The sequence below is a fragment of the Salmo salar genome, chromosome 25 (assembly GCF_965601325.2).
Source record: "Salmo salar chromosome 25, fSalSal1, whole genome shotgun sequence".
Taxonomy (NCBI): Eukaryota; Metazoa; Chordata; class Actinopteri; order Salmoniformes; family Salmonidae; genus Salmo; species Salmo salar.
In genome coordinates, this window is record NC_138315.1 from 20116091 (window position 1) to 20131773 (window position 15683).

Genomic DNA, 15683 nt, shown 5'->3' on the forward strand with positions numbered 1-15683 from the left:
CTAATTTTGCCTACTGTTCTGACATGTAGCCTATAACCTGTTTTTGAGAAATGTAATCATCAAATATTGTAAGAGCTTTCATTGTCTGCTTTTATGCCCCCTTTATTTATCCTACAGTTCAGACTTGGTGTACAGGGAGAACACTGTAAGAACGGCCCGTGTTCTGAATTCTGTTGCTGTACATTTCAAAAGTGCTGAACAAATAGTTATATTGACTACGTCTGTCCTAGCTCGCTCATTAATGTCTTAATCGAAATTACAGATTGCCTCTTATCCGCTTGTCGTCCCCTTATGCCATAGTTTGTACATCTCAATTATCAGTAGAAACCACATTTGTTTAAGCAGGTCAGCCATATCAGCTATGTTTTTCTAAAGGCAGTAAATGAGGCTCCGCTGATAGCCAGGGGTAGCAGTGGTAAGGTGTTGGGACTCCTTATGTAGGCCCTAACAGTTTGTGGGCACCGTTTGTCACCGTTATAGTTCAATTAATGCATTGTTTAGTGTTGTGTAGTGGCTTTGCTGGCATGCATCCCACATTTATTTATTTTTACCCCACCAAAATGTACAGTTGAAGTGGGAATTTTACATACACCTTAGCCAAATACATTTAAACTCAGTTTAATTTCCTGACATTTAATCCTAGTAACAATTCCCTGTCTTAGGTCAGTTAGGATCACGACTTTATCTTACGAATGTGAAATGTCAGAATAATAGTAGAGAGAATGATTTATTCCAGCTTTCATTTATTTCATCACATTCCCAGTGGGTCAGAAGTTTACAGTCAATTAGTATTTGGTAGCATTGCCTTTAAATTGTTTAATTTGGGTGAAATGTTTTGGGTAGCCTTCCAAAAGCTTCCCACAATAAGTTGGGTGAATTTTGGCCCATTCCTCCTGACAGAGCTGGTGTAACTGAGTCAGGTTTGTAGCCCTTCTTGCTCGCACACGCTTTTTCAGTTCTGCCCACAAATTTTCTATAGGATTGAGGTCAGGGCTTTGTGATGGCCACTCCAATACCTTGACTTTGTTGTCCTTAAGCCATTTTGCCACAACTTTGGAAGTATGCTTGGGGTCATTGTCCATTTGGAAGACCGAGTTGCGACCAAGCTTTAACTTCCTGACTGATGTCTTGAGGTGTTGCTTCAATATATCCACATCATTTTCCTCCCTCATGATGCCATCTATTTTGTGAGGTGCACCAGTAATTTACTGGAATTTTCCAAGCTGTTTAGAGGCACAGTCAATGTAAACTTCTGACCCACTGGAATTGTGATACAGTGAATTATAACTGAAATAATATGTCTGTAAACAATTGTTGGAAAAATGACTTGTGTCATGCACAAAGTAGATGTCCTAACCGACTTGCCAAAACTATAGTTTGTTAACAAGAAATGTGTAGAGTGGTTGAAAAACAAGTTTTAATGACTCCAACCTAAGTGTATGTAAACTTCCGAATTCAACTGTATGTCATAACAGGTGTAAATATATGGGTCATGACAGTCTTATGACAGGTTATGACCAATCAAATGTATTTATAAAGACCTTCTTACATCAGCTGATGTCACAAAGTGCTGTACAGAAACCCAGCCTAAAACCCCAAACAGCAAGCAATGCAGGTGTAGAAGCACGGTGGCTAGGAAAAACTCCCTGGAAAGGCCAGAACCTAGGGTGAAACCTTGAGAGGAACCAGGCCTCTTCTGGCTGTGCCGGGTGGAGATTATAACAGAACATGGCCAAGATGTTCAAATGTTCATAGATGACCAGCAGGGTCAAATAATAATAATAATTCTATGGCAAAGATACTTATATGTCTCCCCTTTCATCTGTGTCTAGTGTTAGCTAGTTACTGGCTAGCTAGATCTTCAACAAGCATGGAACAAAAGGGGGGGAGTTTCATTCAATACTCTGATGCAGTTGTCATGTGCTGCTGTGAATTGCAACACAAGCGACATGCCAAACGGGAGATGTAAACAGAAAAAGTACATCATTCCTGCAATTTCAATGTTGTTTGAGTTGCTTTGTTTATCACCACATTTGCTACAACACTGCATCCAAGTTTATAGAAATAGGTGTTTTATGAATATAAGCTCCCCACCAACTCGGCCTGTCTTTTCAAACTTCTAGTAGTTAGCCATGAGAGAAAAAGTACTTTCTCAAATTTTTTGCATTTCTATCCCACCAAAAATATTATCGTGATATTTTAGTCACTCAAAAGCCGATTTTACATGGGACTCAGAATGACTGTTCTGGACCTTTAAGATGGTGGCATGGATCGTTCTGTTCTGCTCAGCTCGAGATGAAGAGCGGAAGAATTCAAGTGATGAATCTGAGCCTCAGTGTTATCAGCTGTGAAAGGTGGGGTTTACACAGCAAGGCACGGTTTTCATTTGCCTTGTCAGGCGTGATTTTAAGTTCTTCAGTTCAGCTTCCCATAATGTGTTGTACCGAGAGTACTGACTGAGAGGGAACTAAAGCTGGCAAAAGATTTGCTGTGATTAATTGCAAATTCTGAATTTGCACGTATTTAGCTGTAATTTGAAGTGTAGGAAATATGAGTATTTACTCACCAATGTAACAACACAGTGTGGTCAAAGATTTTATTGTAGTCACGATCTGGCTACTTCAAAGTAAACAGTTATGTTTTTGGGTTATTACATATTTATTAACTTATTCAGATATCTTCTAAACTACCCACAATGCGCTATTTCTCAACGTCATATGGAGGATCTACTCCATGCTACCAAGTTTGTATGCTAGCTCGGTAGCTAGCTCAAGCTCTTCACGGACTTTGTGACTGTGTTAACTAATGGGAACCCGTTAGCATGGCAGGCTCTGGTGCCTTCTTGCTGTGGGCTCAAAATGAAAGAAAAATCCTACGTGCCTGCTCTAATTGTGTAGTACCTCGTCTGTTTTGCTTTTTGTTTTCTCAACTTTTTTCATGTTCGCTGTGAAATTGGCTACGGGACTTTTTCCACCTTCCACCCAGCTGACTGACATCTGGAATCTATCCATTTCGGATTTTTCTCGCTATATAGCTATTGGATTTCCCTGACTCTTCCTCAGTCCAGTGAAGCGCCCGCCTCCCCCTCGCTTTGGTAGCTCTCAGCTTGGACTCTTTTAAAAAGGATGGGCCTGCACTCTACCATCGAATGGGCCCCGGTCATCAATCTGTAAGTCTCTGCTTGCGCTTTGCTTTTATTTGCGGTTATGTTTCAGTTGTGTTCTAGCTGGTCTCCAGTAGTTGCCGACCATAACCTTGGTGGTTGGCTAGGCTAATAGCAAGTTGGCTAAAAAGCGAACATTAGCTGGCTGGCTAAGATAACTTCATAAATATAACATTCTTTGATAACTGGTTAGATGGCATTATGTATTTCCAAAACTTTGGTTTACTTTAATGTAGCTATAAGGTAGGTGTTGATAGCAACTGGCTGACTTATTCAGTGCTACATTATAAGGAATAGGCTGGCTTGCCGGGTCCTCGATATTACACCGCAACCCGGAAAAACATTTTCTGACATGACATTCAGATTGCTGATTGGTTTTATATAATAAAAACTTTAGGAGAGTGATGTGTAACTTTGCATTGGGACTTTTGTTGTGTACACTAATGCAAATCCATACAGTATGTTATGTTTATGCTACCTACCCTTTAAGATTGATACAAAAAGCATTACAAGAATATTGACGCCTTGATCTTGCCCAAAGTAACATTAAACAAAATGTGGTAAATTGATAATCACACTTTCTTTTACCTCAATGTCAACCTGTTTTGACATTGCATTGTTGTTTTTAGCTGTATACAGTAGATTATCTATTTGAGATGTTTTCAGTGTATTTTGAATGCTTTCAGACAATGTGATTAATCGCAATTAAGAAAATAAGTGCACAAAAATGTTAAATAGTTATACCAATCACAGATACCAATACTATACATTTTAGTGTCAAATTAAAATGTTTATTTTTTTACCAATGTAACAGGACTAAACTAGGAGATGTTTATAACCAACACTCACTTGACATGTACAGACTTTGGCTAGCTCCACAGTTTGAATCCACCCCCTCAGTCAATTACTGACAAAGTAGAAAAGTTGTCTGCATTGACTTAAGTAAAATTACTCAGCAATTTAACAATTAACAGCACTTAACATCCTTCTTCATAGAAACAGCACTAACATTAACAAGGACACCTTTCTCTCTGCTGCTATATGTAAGGCTACGTCTTTACAATATAGAATATGTAATTGCACTTTCAACTAAGATTCAATATATTTAGGTGACAAGGGAAAACCTACGGTGATTGCATGTATATCAATAAGCATTATTATAGTGAGAAATGCTTTAAGAAGTGGTAACTAATTACTGCATACAGTACGAGCGCGATGGGCAGCGTGAGAGTGTCTGGGGCTACAGAACAGACAGAGCATTGTGAGCGCCTAAGAGATGATGGTCTTCAACCAATAACTGATTGGGCAACACTGGAGAGCCACAAACGATCACAATCAAGTGGCAGGGAAAAATACATGATATGCTATTTAGCGTCCTAATATATTACCACGCAGGGAGATAGGTCAAGGGGAATACTCTTATCCCCCCCCCCCCCCCCCCATTTTATTAGAATTTTTTTTTCTTTTCATACAAGGGTACATTTATTTTCCCCTAGTATATTTTTTGTCAGAGCTACGCAACAAAAAAGCATGAGATTTATTTTACTACACAACTGACCGTCATAGTAAGTTCAGTTCCCAGTTGAGTACAGTCTATTTTGCATTTAAACCCCAAATAACGGAATAGTCTAAATCAACAAATAGTCGTTGGTAGCCCTCCGGGAACCAACGAACAGTCTGATATGAGTCGTTGCACAGTGCGATGATTTCATAAGCGCTGCCTGCCAGCCCACCATTCTGTTTCTCCGATCCTCCTAGGAGACACTTGAGATGGTGCCAGCCCTGAGATGGGTGGAGCTTTCCGTCATGTGGCTTTGGAACAAACCATATACTCGCCCATAGCTCCACCCATGACGGGATGCACACAGCCTTGATTGAGTCACTGACCAGAGATCCCAAATGCCCTCCTGACCTCCCACCAACACTCCCTGGTTCATCTTCCAGACTAGCCCCTCTCTCTCCCTCTCTCTCAATTTCCTTCCTTTCTCTCTCTCTCCCTCCCTCAGAAGAAGGAGGTGTCGGATGAGAAGGCCCCAGCCAGCCTGAAGTCTTCTCTCATCAGGACACAGAAGAGACGCTGGGGGAGGGCCTTGGAGTAGGGCGCGGGCCGCGGGACACACGTACGCAGCAGGATCTCACGCCCTGCAGGGGGAGGGAAGTCTGGCACACTGGCACCTCCCATTGGCTTTTTGTCATCAGCTCCACCCCCACGTCCTGTGTCTTCATCCAATGGAGCCAAAAGGGCAGCCTGTGGGGGGCGAGGCAGACAGATGGGAGGAGTCAACAGCTGCGTTTAGACAAGACAGCTCAATTCTAATACCACTAATTGGTATTTTGACCAATCAGATCAGCTCTGAAAATGATCTGATGGGATTGGTCAAAAGACCAATTAGTGGAAAAAAGACCAGAATTAGGCTGCCTGTCTAAATGCAACCAAAGTGGCTAAAATTCAGGCTGGCACAAAATGGAGAATGCAGGGCCCAACACACGTTAGACTTTCTATAAAAGCCCAATAAAATGTGGAAACTGGAACACAATATATTTTTAGGCAGTCTAAGCAGAACCTTAACACATACTACACTTTTACAATGTGAGTATAACAGAGTGTGACACGCGAGACTGAGAAAAACATACATACAACTCATTCTATCGCTCCATATTCTAAGTCGTTGGGGGAATGAAACAACCTTGACAGTGATCAGACCTGGCGCAAGTGAAAGCGGCTGGACTGGAAAACGACAGCAGCATGTTAACACAATCTATTTTTACTGAGCAGGAACAAATTACGTGAATTAGAAAGCTGATTACAAATTAACAAATGCCTTCCCACATCTCCCAAACTATTGTCTAAGGCGAGGAAAGGAGAACACATTTAATGGATTGGAGCGATTCGGTGTGTGCTTCCAGATCAATGTATGCATTTGTTTTCAGTGGGGCACAGCATAGCCCTGGAGGGATGGCAACACAAGAAAGCTACGTGACGCTAAGATCTAAAGCCAAAAGGGATCAAACACATCACAGCAACCTCCAATACTTACATAGTAAACTAGCAGGCTAAAACTAGTATATAACTAACCAGATAGAAAAGAGCAACCTACCACTCCTAAGTGTACATTCTAAACAGCAGGATACCGCTAACCTACTGTAAATGTATACACAGTGTACAAAACATTAGGAACAAATTCCTAATATTGAGTTGCACCCCATTTTGCCCTCAGAACAGCCTCAATTCGTCAGGGCATGGACTCTACAAGGTGTCGAAGGCGTTCCACAGGGATGCTGGCCCTTGTTGACGGCAACGCCTCCCTAGTTGTGTCAAATTGGCTTGATGTCCTTTGGGTGGTGGACCATTCATAATCAAATCTTACTGGTCGCATCCACATATTTAGTAGATGTTATTGTGGGTGTAGCGAAATGCTTGTATTACTAGCTCCAACAGGGCACTAATATCTAACACACACAAATCTAAAAGTAAAAGAATGGAATTAAGAAATATAGAAATATTAGGACGAGCAGTGTTGGAGTCCGGAGTATAATTATATATGTACGCGATGGCATGTTTAGACATTAGGTGGATAGAATATGTAGTATATCTGAAGAATATGTAGGATTCTTGATATACATGGGAAACTGTTGAGCATGAAAAACCCAGCAGCGTTGTAGTTCTTGACAAATCGGTGCGCTTGGCACCTACTATCAAAGCCCGTTCAAAAAGGCACTTAAATCTTTTGACTTCCCCACTCACCCTCTGAATGGCACACATACATAATTCATGTCTCAATTGTCTCAAGGCTTGAAAATCCTTCTTTAACCTGTCTCCGCCCCTTCATCTACACTGATCGAAGTGGATTGAACAAGTGACATCAATAAGGGATCATACTTTAGCTTTCAGCTGGATTCACCTGGTCCGTCTATGTCATGGAAAGAGCACGTGTTCCTAATGTTTTGTGCACTCAGTGTATAGAGACATACCACTCCTTAGTAAACATAGTATACATAGTAAACCAGCAGGCTAAAACTAGTCTATTATAAACCAACCTCCACATCCACCAGAAAACACTTGTTTATCAACGCAGACCCATCAGAGAATGAGAGCAAATGGACATACAACAAAAATAATTGATTAGAGCTACACTAACAGATAGGTGGTTAGAAGAATAGATGGAAGGGAGGAGGAGAAGAAGAGGGGGAAGGTGGTTAGGTAAAAAGGTCAGGTGGGAGGTTAAAAACACGGTAAGTGGCATCGCTTTAGGAACCCTGTGCTTCTCCTTTGTGTTATGGAGGTCTGGAAATTGCAGCGGTTCACTCTTCCAAACCATTACCAGAGAAATAACTGTAATCTTTGTCTGTATCCCTCCCTCAGCTAGCCTGAACCTCAGTGGCAGCACTGCTTTGCAGGTAGAAAGAGGGAGAAGTCATCGTCGAGAGGGGCATGGGGGGTGGATGGATGGACTGGGGGGGGTGGAGGCAGCTAGGGTGGGGGGGGTGAACTAGGGGTGTGAAGGGGGGATAGGGAGGGTTGCTAGTGGTTACCTCATCACTGCTGTAGTCAGCGAGCTTGACATGGGTGAGAGGCAAGCAGCGTCAGGAGACAAAAAACACAATACGATGGAGAGAACGAAAAAACATAAAATAACAAACAGAAGAACAAACAACACAAAGTCAGGTGATTAAGAGGATTAGGTTCTGCTTGAGAAGACATGACATTCATCCCACCGAACGCATCACATGCATAGCATACGCACTCAAGCCAAAGCAAGCGGCATTGCAATCAGACAACAATCAAACTAGTGCTCTAGTCTTGTACTGGTAACATGGGTAAGATGAGGGGCAGGACATCTCTCCTCCCTTCTGTGTCTCTCTTTCCCAAGAAACTCACCTCATTTGATTGGCTGATGATTTCATCTGATTTACATGTGCTTGGGATAATTACTAGCTTTCTTTTGAGAGCTTGGCAAAACACAGGCTGTAATTTAACACTCCGACATCTTGCTGGGTGAAAGAAAAAAAAAAGTGATTGAGGGAGTGAGAGATTGCTGAAATCTAAGTATTTTTTCGCACCGTTTCATCCTCCAACACAAGGCACAGGGGAGAGAGCCAAGACAAGCATTCATTCCCTGTTTGCATTTTACTAGCAATTATTCTAAAGGAACAGATCTGGGGCTAGGGACTGCATCTGATGAACTCCGGGAAGAAGACACATTTATTGGCTTTAACTAACTTTCACGTTGAACAAACAAATGTATGCGTCGTTGGATGTGCCAAGACCAAACCAGGCATTGTACTTCAATGTGTTACAGCCAAGCATACACTTACTTTCATAACCAATACAGGTGCAACTACACAGCACAATGCTAGAGGTAATCTATCATTGCAAGAGCCTTTTAACTGATCATCTCAGACTATCCAGTCAGAGTATACTCAGAAAGACATGCAACACAGAATAGACAGTCATTTGGTCCAGGGGTCTCTCTCCTTGCTTGTCAAATCATATCAGACTGAATAAAACAAGACATGTGTTTAATTGTCCTAATTACCATAAGAGGGAATTACAGACCCTGGATCTTTATCTGTCAGATTGCACGAAGCCATTTCTTGACAGAAGTTTACCGTAAATTCCGGACTATAAGCCGCAACTTTTTTCCCAGGCTTTGAACCTCGCGGCTTAAACAATGCCGCGGCTAATATATGGATTTTTCCCGCTTTCAATTTTTTTTCGCAAAAAAAAAAAAACACATTCTGTGACGTGCTCAGTTTTTTGCCGGCATGAAGCTTTCATTAGACCAACGAAATTGCCGAACGGGTTAAGGTCAAACAACTTTTTTATTTACTGTTTAGATTAAATCGAGCGCTTTCAAACTTCCAATCATTCCATTTTGTCACCCTCATCATGGCAAAGACACGGAGAAATGCATATGATGCAGCTTTCAAGTTGAAGGCGATTGATCTGGCTGTTGGAAAAGGAAATAGAGCTGCTGCATGGGAGCTTGGTCTTAATGAGTCGATGATAAGACGTTGGAAACAGCAGCGTGAGGAATTGACTCAGTGCAAAAAGACAACTACCGGTAAAGCTTACTGCAAATTTTTTATTTTTTGTTACAAGCCGTGTTTCGTTAAAGCCTATTTATTTTTGTTACAAGCCGTGTTTCGTTAAAGCCTATTTATTTTTGTTACAAGCCGTGTTTCGTTAAAGCTTATTTATTTTTGTTACAAGCCGTGTTTCGTTAAAGCCTGTGTAAAGTTCATTTGTTTCAATGTACCGGTAGGCACCTGCGGCTTATAGACATGTGCTACTTATTTATGTTCAAAATATATATATATTTTTTAAATTCAGTGGATGCGGCTTATATTCAGGTGCGCTTAATAGTCCGGAAATTACGGTATATCATACTTGGTATGAGTTGCATTATGTGATATGCAAGAAGAGTGACTTAACTGAAGCAAGTAAAACGGTTTAATAAAGCGGCAAGAAGAAAGTAGTGATAAGTGAACACATTAGAACACAGTCGAGCAGCAGCATGCTTTTTGTTACTCAGGCAGCATGCCCAGGAGCCCCTCAGGGCCTGGAAGAAGAGTGGGGTTGTAGGAGGGGAATCAGTCAGGGGGAACATAACATCTCCTGCCTGGGCCGTTGGACAGACAGCAGGTGAGCCGATAGTGGTGGCGGGATATCCTGTGATGCCAGGATTTAGGAAAGGCTCCAGTGGGAGACGGTGTGTATGTTTGTACAAGTGTGTGTGTGTGTGTGTGTGTGTGTGTGTGTGTGTGTGTGTGTGTGTGTGTGTGTGTGTGTGTGTGTCCTGGATGGTGGTGACAGTTTGAGAAGGTGTGCTTTACCCTCTGAGCACTGACAAACAGCTTGTGGATGATGCTGCCGGCTGGGCCGCGTCCTGCTCCGATCACAGACACCTCAGGCTCCTCCAGCAGAGAGCTCACGAACCTGAGAGCGAGAAGAAGAGGAGATGGGGGAAGAGGTTCATTTCAGGGGAGCATAGTCAGAAAACACATGCAGGTATATTATATTTAAAAGACATGCAATTGTACTTTTACCAACGGAATAACGATAAGGGGTTGTAAAACTAGCTACAGTACACAACATGTGAAAACTACAGCCTTTTGGAACGCATCCCTCTCCCCCGACACAGGATCTCGGATACAAGACAGGACAGGCCGTTCATTGTTGGAGAGAAAAGGGACAGGTTAGTGGCTGCATGGTGTTCCAGGCCAGCTCTGAGTGTCCTCAAAATGAGTCTGGCACTGCCTGGTTCTACTGCCTGACTGGCTGGGCCATCAGAGGCCCCTGGGACAAATGAACACTGGGTGCCTCCCTAATATAACCCTGTCTGTCTGTATATCTATGTTTCTCTCTCTCAATGCACCTGAACCTCTGACACCGTACGTAAATACCTAGACAGACAGACACACAGACAGACACACACACACAGGTGGATCTATTCACTCCCAAGATACATACTCCAGACACACACTCACTTATTCACTCCCAAGATAGGCACACGCACACAAACACACCCACTATACTATGCTCCCTTATTACAATCTGAGCAGAGTGTGTGCCTGGGGAGAGGGTGGTGGAGTTTTAATATAGCACACAACACAGTACGTGTGTTTGCCAAACATTTATTAGCATTCCTACTCATGCGCCCCCCCCCGAGCAGGGTGTATGATGAAATAAGAGCTGGCTTGTGATATTAATAAAGCGAGAAGTACGGGATGGAAGGTACACAAGAGGTACCCACTCCAATTCACATCCCGCCTCAACTAAGCCACAGATGACACAATCTCTATTGCACTCCACACCACACTCTCCCATCTGGACAAGAGGTACACCTATGTGAGAACGCTGTTCATCGACTACAGCTCATCGTTTAACACCATAGCGCCCTCCAAGCTCATCACTAAGCTAAGGACTCTGGGACTGAACATTTCCCTCTGCAACTGGATCCTGGACATCCTGACGGTCCGCCCCCAGGTGGTGAGGGTAGGCAATGGGGATTTTCTCTAAAATCGACAGTTTCAATACCGGGAATAATTCATATAACCAGAGAGTCCTGGGAAATAGAGCAAAAATCTGAAGTGCCCATTTAAAGCGTTCAAAACCAAGATATGGTGACTATGCAAGGATTCTCCGCAAATAAGAGGGGTGCTGCGCCAACTTGTCAGCGCCACTACGTAAAGATTTCACAGAAAGTGAAACTGATTAGCAATTAAATTGTTGTGAATTGAGAAACAGGCCGTTCACAAATACAGAGTGTTATCATGTTCCTCAATTAATTCATCACATTTCAGCAGTTGGTCCAGGCTACAGTATCTTGACACAGAGCGCACCCCGAGTAGGCTATAGCGTTGTCGGATCATACAAACTCTGTAACGGCAGTCAAACAAAAGTAAAATGACCTAAGTTGAAAGCTTGCTAGATAACCTCCAACGAATGACAGAATATCTCCTATTTGGCAAAGTGGAGTTGATGATTATACAGACAGCAGATCAGCTCATGAATAACGGGGAGATGATGAGAGGGAACTGTTTAAATATCAAGGCATCTTAACGGGGACCAACTATAATTTTTTTTAATCCATATCTACTCTCATACCGTTTCTTGGTCACATTCTCTACGGAAGCTTTCATACGGGCAGCAATACGAGACAGCGCAGACATCTTATTTTGACATGCATTAACATGCATAGGCGAGACATGCTTTGAAAATGCAACCTATGGATTACAGAATAAGGTTAGGAATTTTCAAGCGAGACAGGAGTCAGGATTTGGGGTTTCAGTGGGATTGGGCAATAGGAAAGTAACCTGGGGTCTATATAAAGGCTACTAAGTGAGTCAATAGATAAATAACACACTTGATTTAGGCTACAATATTGCATTCTAAAAGTTTCTGATCAGTGATAGATGAGCAAATGAATAAATGAGCTACCACTTCCACCTGTCCAGCCAGAGATCAATTAACCAAATATACAGACAGAGATTCAGTGAAACAAAATCACATTGATTGATTATCAGACAAGTCAGGGGTTTTTGGTCAAGAGTAGGCCAGGTTACTACACGAGTGAAGGTCAAGGAGACTAGCATGTATAACATACAGTGCATTCGGGAAGTATTCAGAACACTTGACTTTTACCACATTGTTATGTTTTAGCCTTACTCTAAAGTTAATTCAAAGTTTTTCCCCCATCAATCTACACACAATAATCCATAACGACAAAGAAAAAACAGGTTTTTAGACATTTTGAAAAAAACTGAAATAATCACTTTTACATAAGTATTCAGACCCTTTACTCAGTACTTTGTTGAAGCCCCTTCGGCAGCGATTACAGCCTCAAGTCTTCTTGGGTATGACCCTACAAGCTTGGCACACCTGTATTTGGGGAGTTTCTCCCATAGTTCTTTGCAGATCCTCTCAAGCTCTGTCAGGTTGGATGGGGAGCGTTGCTGCACAGCTATTTTAAAGTCTCTCTCTTAAAACGTTTGATCGGGTTCAAGTTAGGGCTTTGGCTGGGCCACTCAAGGACATTCAGAGACTTGTCCCTAAGCCACTCCTGTTTTTTTTGGTTGTGTAGTTAGGATCATTGTCCTGTTGGAAGGAGAACCATCACCCCAGTCTGAGGTTCTGAGCGCTCTCCATTCATCTTTCCCTCGATCCTGACTAGTCTCCCAGTCCTTGCCGCTGAAAAAGATCCCAAAAGCATGATGCTGCCACCACCATGCTTCACAGTAGGGATGGTGCCAGGTTTCTTTCAGACATGACGCTTGGCATTCAGGCCAAAGAGTTCAATTTTGGTTTCATCAGACCAGAGAATCTTGTTTCTCATGTCTGAGAGTCCTTTGTGCCTTTCGGCAAACTCCAAGCGGGCTGTCACGTGACTTTACTAAAGGAGTGACTTCCGTCTGGCCACTCTACCATAAAGGCCTGGCTGGTGTAGTGCTGCAGAGATGGTTGTCCTTCTGGAAGGTTCTCCCATCTCCACAAAGGATCTCTGGAGCTCTGTCAGAGTGACCACCGGGTTCTTGGTCACCTCCCTGACCAAGGACCTTCTCCTCCGATTGCTCAGTTTGGCTGCTCTAGGAAGAGTCTTGGTGGCTCCAAACTTCTTCCATTTAAGAATGATGGAGGCCACTGTGTTCTTGGGGACCTTCAATGCTGCAGACATTTTTTGGTACCATTCCCCAGATATGTGCCTCAACACAATTCTGTCTTGGAGCTCTACGGACAACTCCTTCAACCTCATGGCTTGGTTTTTCGCTCTGACATGCACTGTCAACTGTGGGACCTTATATAGACAGGTGTGTGCCTTTCCAAATCATGTCCAATCAATTGAATTTACCACAGGTGGACTCCAATCAAGTTGTAGAAACATCAGTGATGATAATTGGAGTTTGAATACTTATGTAAATAAGGTATTTCTGTTTTTTATTATTGTGCAATTTTTTTCTCCCAAAACTGTTTTTGCTTTGTCATTGTGGGGTATTGTGGGTAGATTTATAAGGAATGCATTGTATGCTACCAGCTCTCATGTCAGAATTACATGTTTGTCAAACGTCAAATTTGGAAATTATTCCAAATGTCAAATTTTGAAGTGTTAAAAGGTTAAGTTAAGGGCATTAACTCCGGTTAATGTAAGGGTTAAGGTAAGGGATTGGCCCCCCAAAAAATTACACGCAACCTTTGGAATCAGAGGCAGATGCTTACGCTCATCCGCCGTCCCTAACGCACTTGAAAAACCGAAACCAACTTAAAAAAAAGGTAACAGCGCTCACTGTTTATCCTTGTGGCCGGTTTCCACTTCATCTCCCGACATCGCCAGACATGGATGGACGTTGAATACTAACTTGTATCACGAGTGACCTGGCTGAATATATGAGCAAACGTAAAAATAAATAAATATGATCATTAGCACTCACCTCAACAGCTAACATTTCCCCTAGACTAATTGTTACCAAATATCCAAACTTAACACGGGGTCCCCATCGGGGGTGGATGCTCAGTCCCCTCCTGTACTCCCTGTTCACACATGACTGCGTGGACTCCAACACAATTATTACGTTTGCTGACAACACAACGGTGGTAGGCGTGATCGTCGACCACAATGAGACAGCCTATAGCAGCGGTTCCCAAACTAGGGGTCGTGACCCCATGTGGGGTCACCTGATATGAAAATGGGTCGTGGATAATCTCCAAAATCCTGAGAAAAATATATACAGTTGAAGTCAGAAGTTTACATACACCTTAGCCAAATACATTTAAACTCAGTTTTTCACAATTCCTGACATTTAATCCTGGTAAAAATGCCCTGTTTTAGGTCAGTTAGGATTACCACTTTATCTTAAGAATGTGAAATGTCAGAATAATAGTAGAGAGAATGATTTATTTCAGCTTTAATTTCATTCATCACATTCCGAGTGGGTCAGAAGTTTACATACACTCAATTAACATTTGGTAGCATTGCCTATAACATTTTTAACTTGGGTCAAACGTTTCAGGTAGCCTTCCACAAGCTTCCCACAATAAGTTGGGTGAATTTTGGCCCATTCCTCCTGACAGAGCTGGTGTAACTCAGTCAGGTTTGTAGGCTTCCTTGCTCGCACACGCTTTTTCAGTTCTGCCCACAAATGTTCTAAAGGATTGAGGTCAGGGCATTGTGATGGCCACTCCAATACCTTGACTTTGTTGTCCTTAAGCCATTTTGCCACAACTTTGGAAGTATACTTGGGGTCATTGTCCATTTGGTAGACCCATTTGCGACCAAGCTTTAACTTCCTGACGGATGTCTTGAGATGCTGCTTCAATATATCCACATCATTTTCCTCCCTCATGATGCCATCTATTTTGTGAGGTGCACCAGTCCCTCCTGCAGCAAAGCACCCCCACAACATGATGCTCCCACCCCCGTGCTTCACAGTTGGGATATTGTTCTTCGGCTTGCAAGCCTCCCCCTTTTTCCTCCAAACATAATGATGGTCATTATGACCAAACAGTTCTATTTTTATTTCATCAGACCAGAGGACATTTCTCCAAAAAGTACGATCTTTGTCCCCATGTGCAGTTACAAACCGAAGTCTGGCTTTTTTATGGCGGTTTTGGAGCTGTGGCTTCTTCCTTGCTGAGCGGCCTTACAGGTTTTGTTGATAAAGGACTCGTTTTACTATGGATATAGATACTTTTGTGGCTGTTTCCTCCAGCATCTTCACAAGGTCCTTTGCTGTTGTTCTGGGATTGATTTGCACTTTTCGCACCGAAGTACATTCATCTCTAGGAGACAGAACGAGTCTCCTTCCTGAGCGGTATGACGGCTGCTTGGTCCCATGGTGTTTATACTTGTGTACTATTGTCTGTACAGATGAACGTGGTACCGTCAGGCGTTTGGAATTTACTCCCAAGGATGAACCAGACTTATGTAGGTCTACAATGTTTTTCTGAGGACTTGGCTGATTTCTTTTGATTTTCACATGATGTCAAGCAAAGAGACACTGAGTTTGAAGGTAGGCCTTGAAA

The 15683-nt window shown here is 42.5% G+C and overlaps 1 protein-coding gene across 1 annotated transcript in view; it reads right to left on the reverse strand.

Moving 5' to 3' along the window:
* Positions 1-3932: 3932 nt before the first annotated feature.
* rab3gap1 (RAB3 GTPase activating protein subunit 1) overlaps positions 3933-15683 on the reverse strand; it is a 47225-nt gene continuing 35474 nt past the window's right edge. The window contains exons 23-24 of the mRNA XM_014173465.3: positions 10001-10103; positions 3933-5411 (exon numbers count right to left, since the gene is read on the reverse strand). Coding sequence (XP_014028940.1) covers positions 5166-5411; positions 10001-10103 — 349 coding nt within the window. The 3' untranslated portion in view covers positions 3933-5165. The remainder of the gene's footprint in view (positions 5412-10000; positions 10104-15683) is intronic.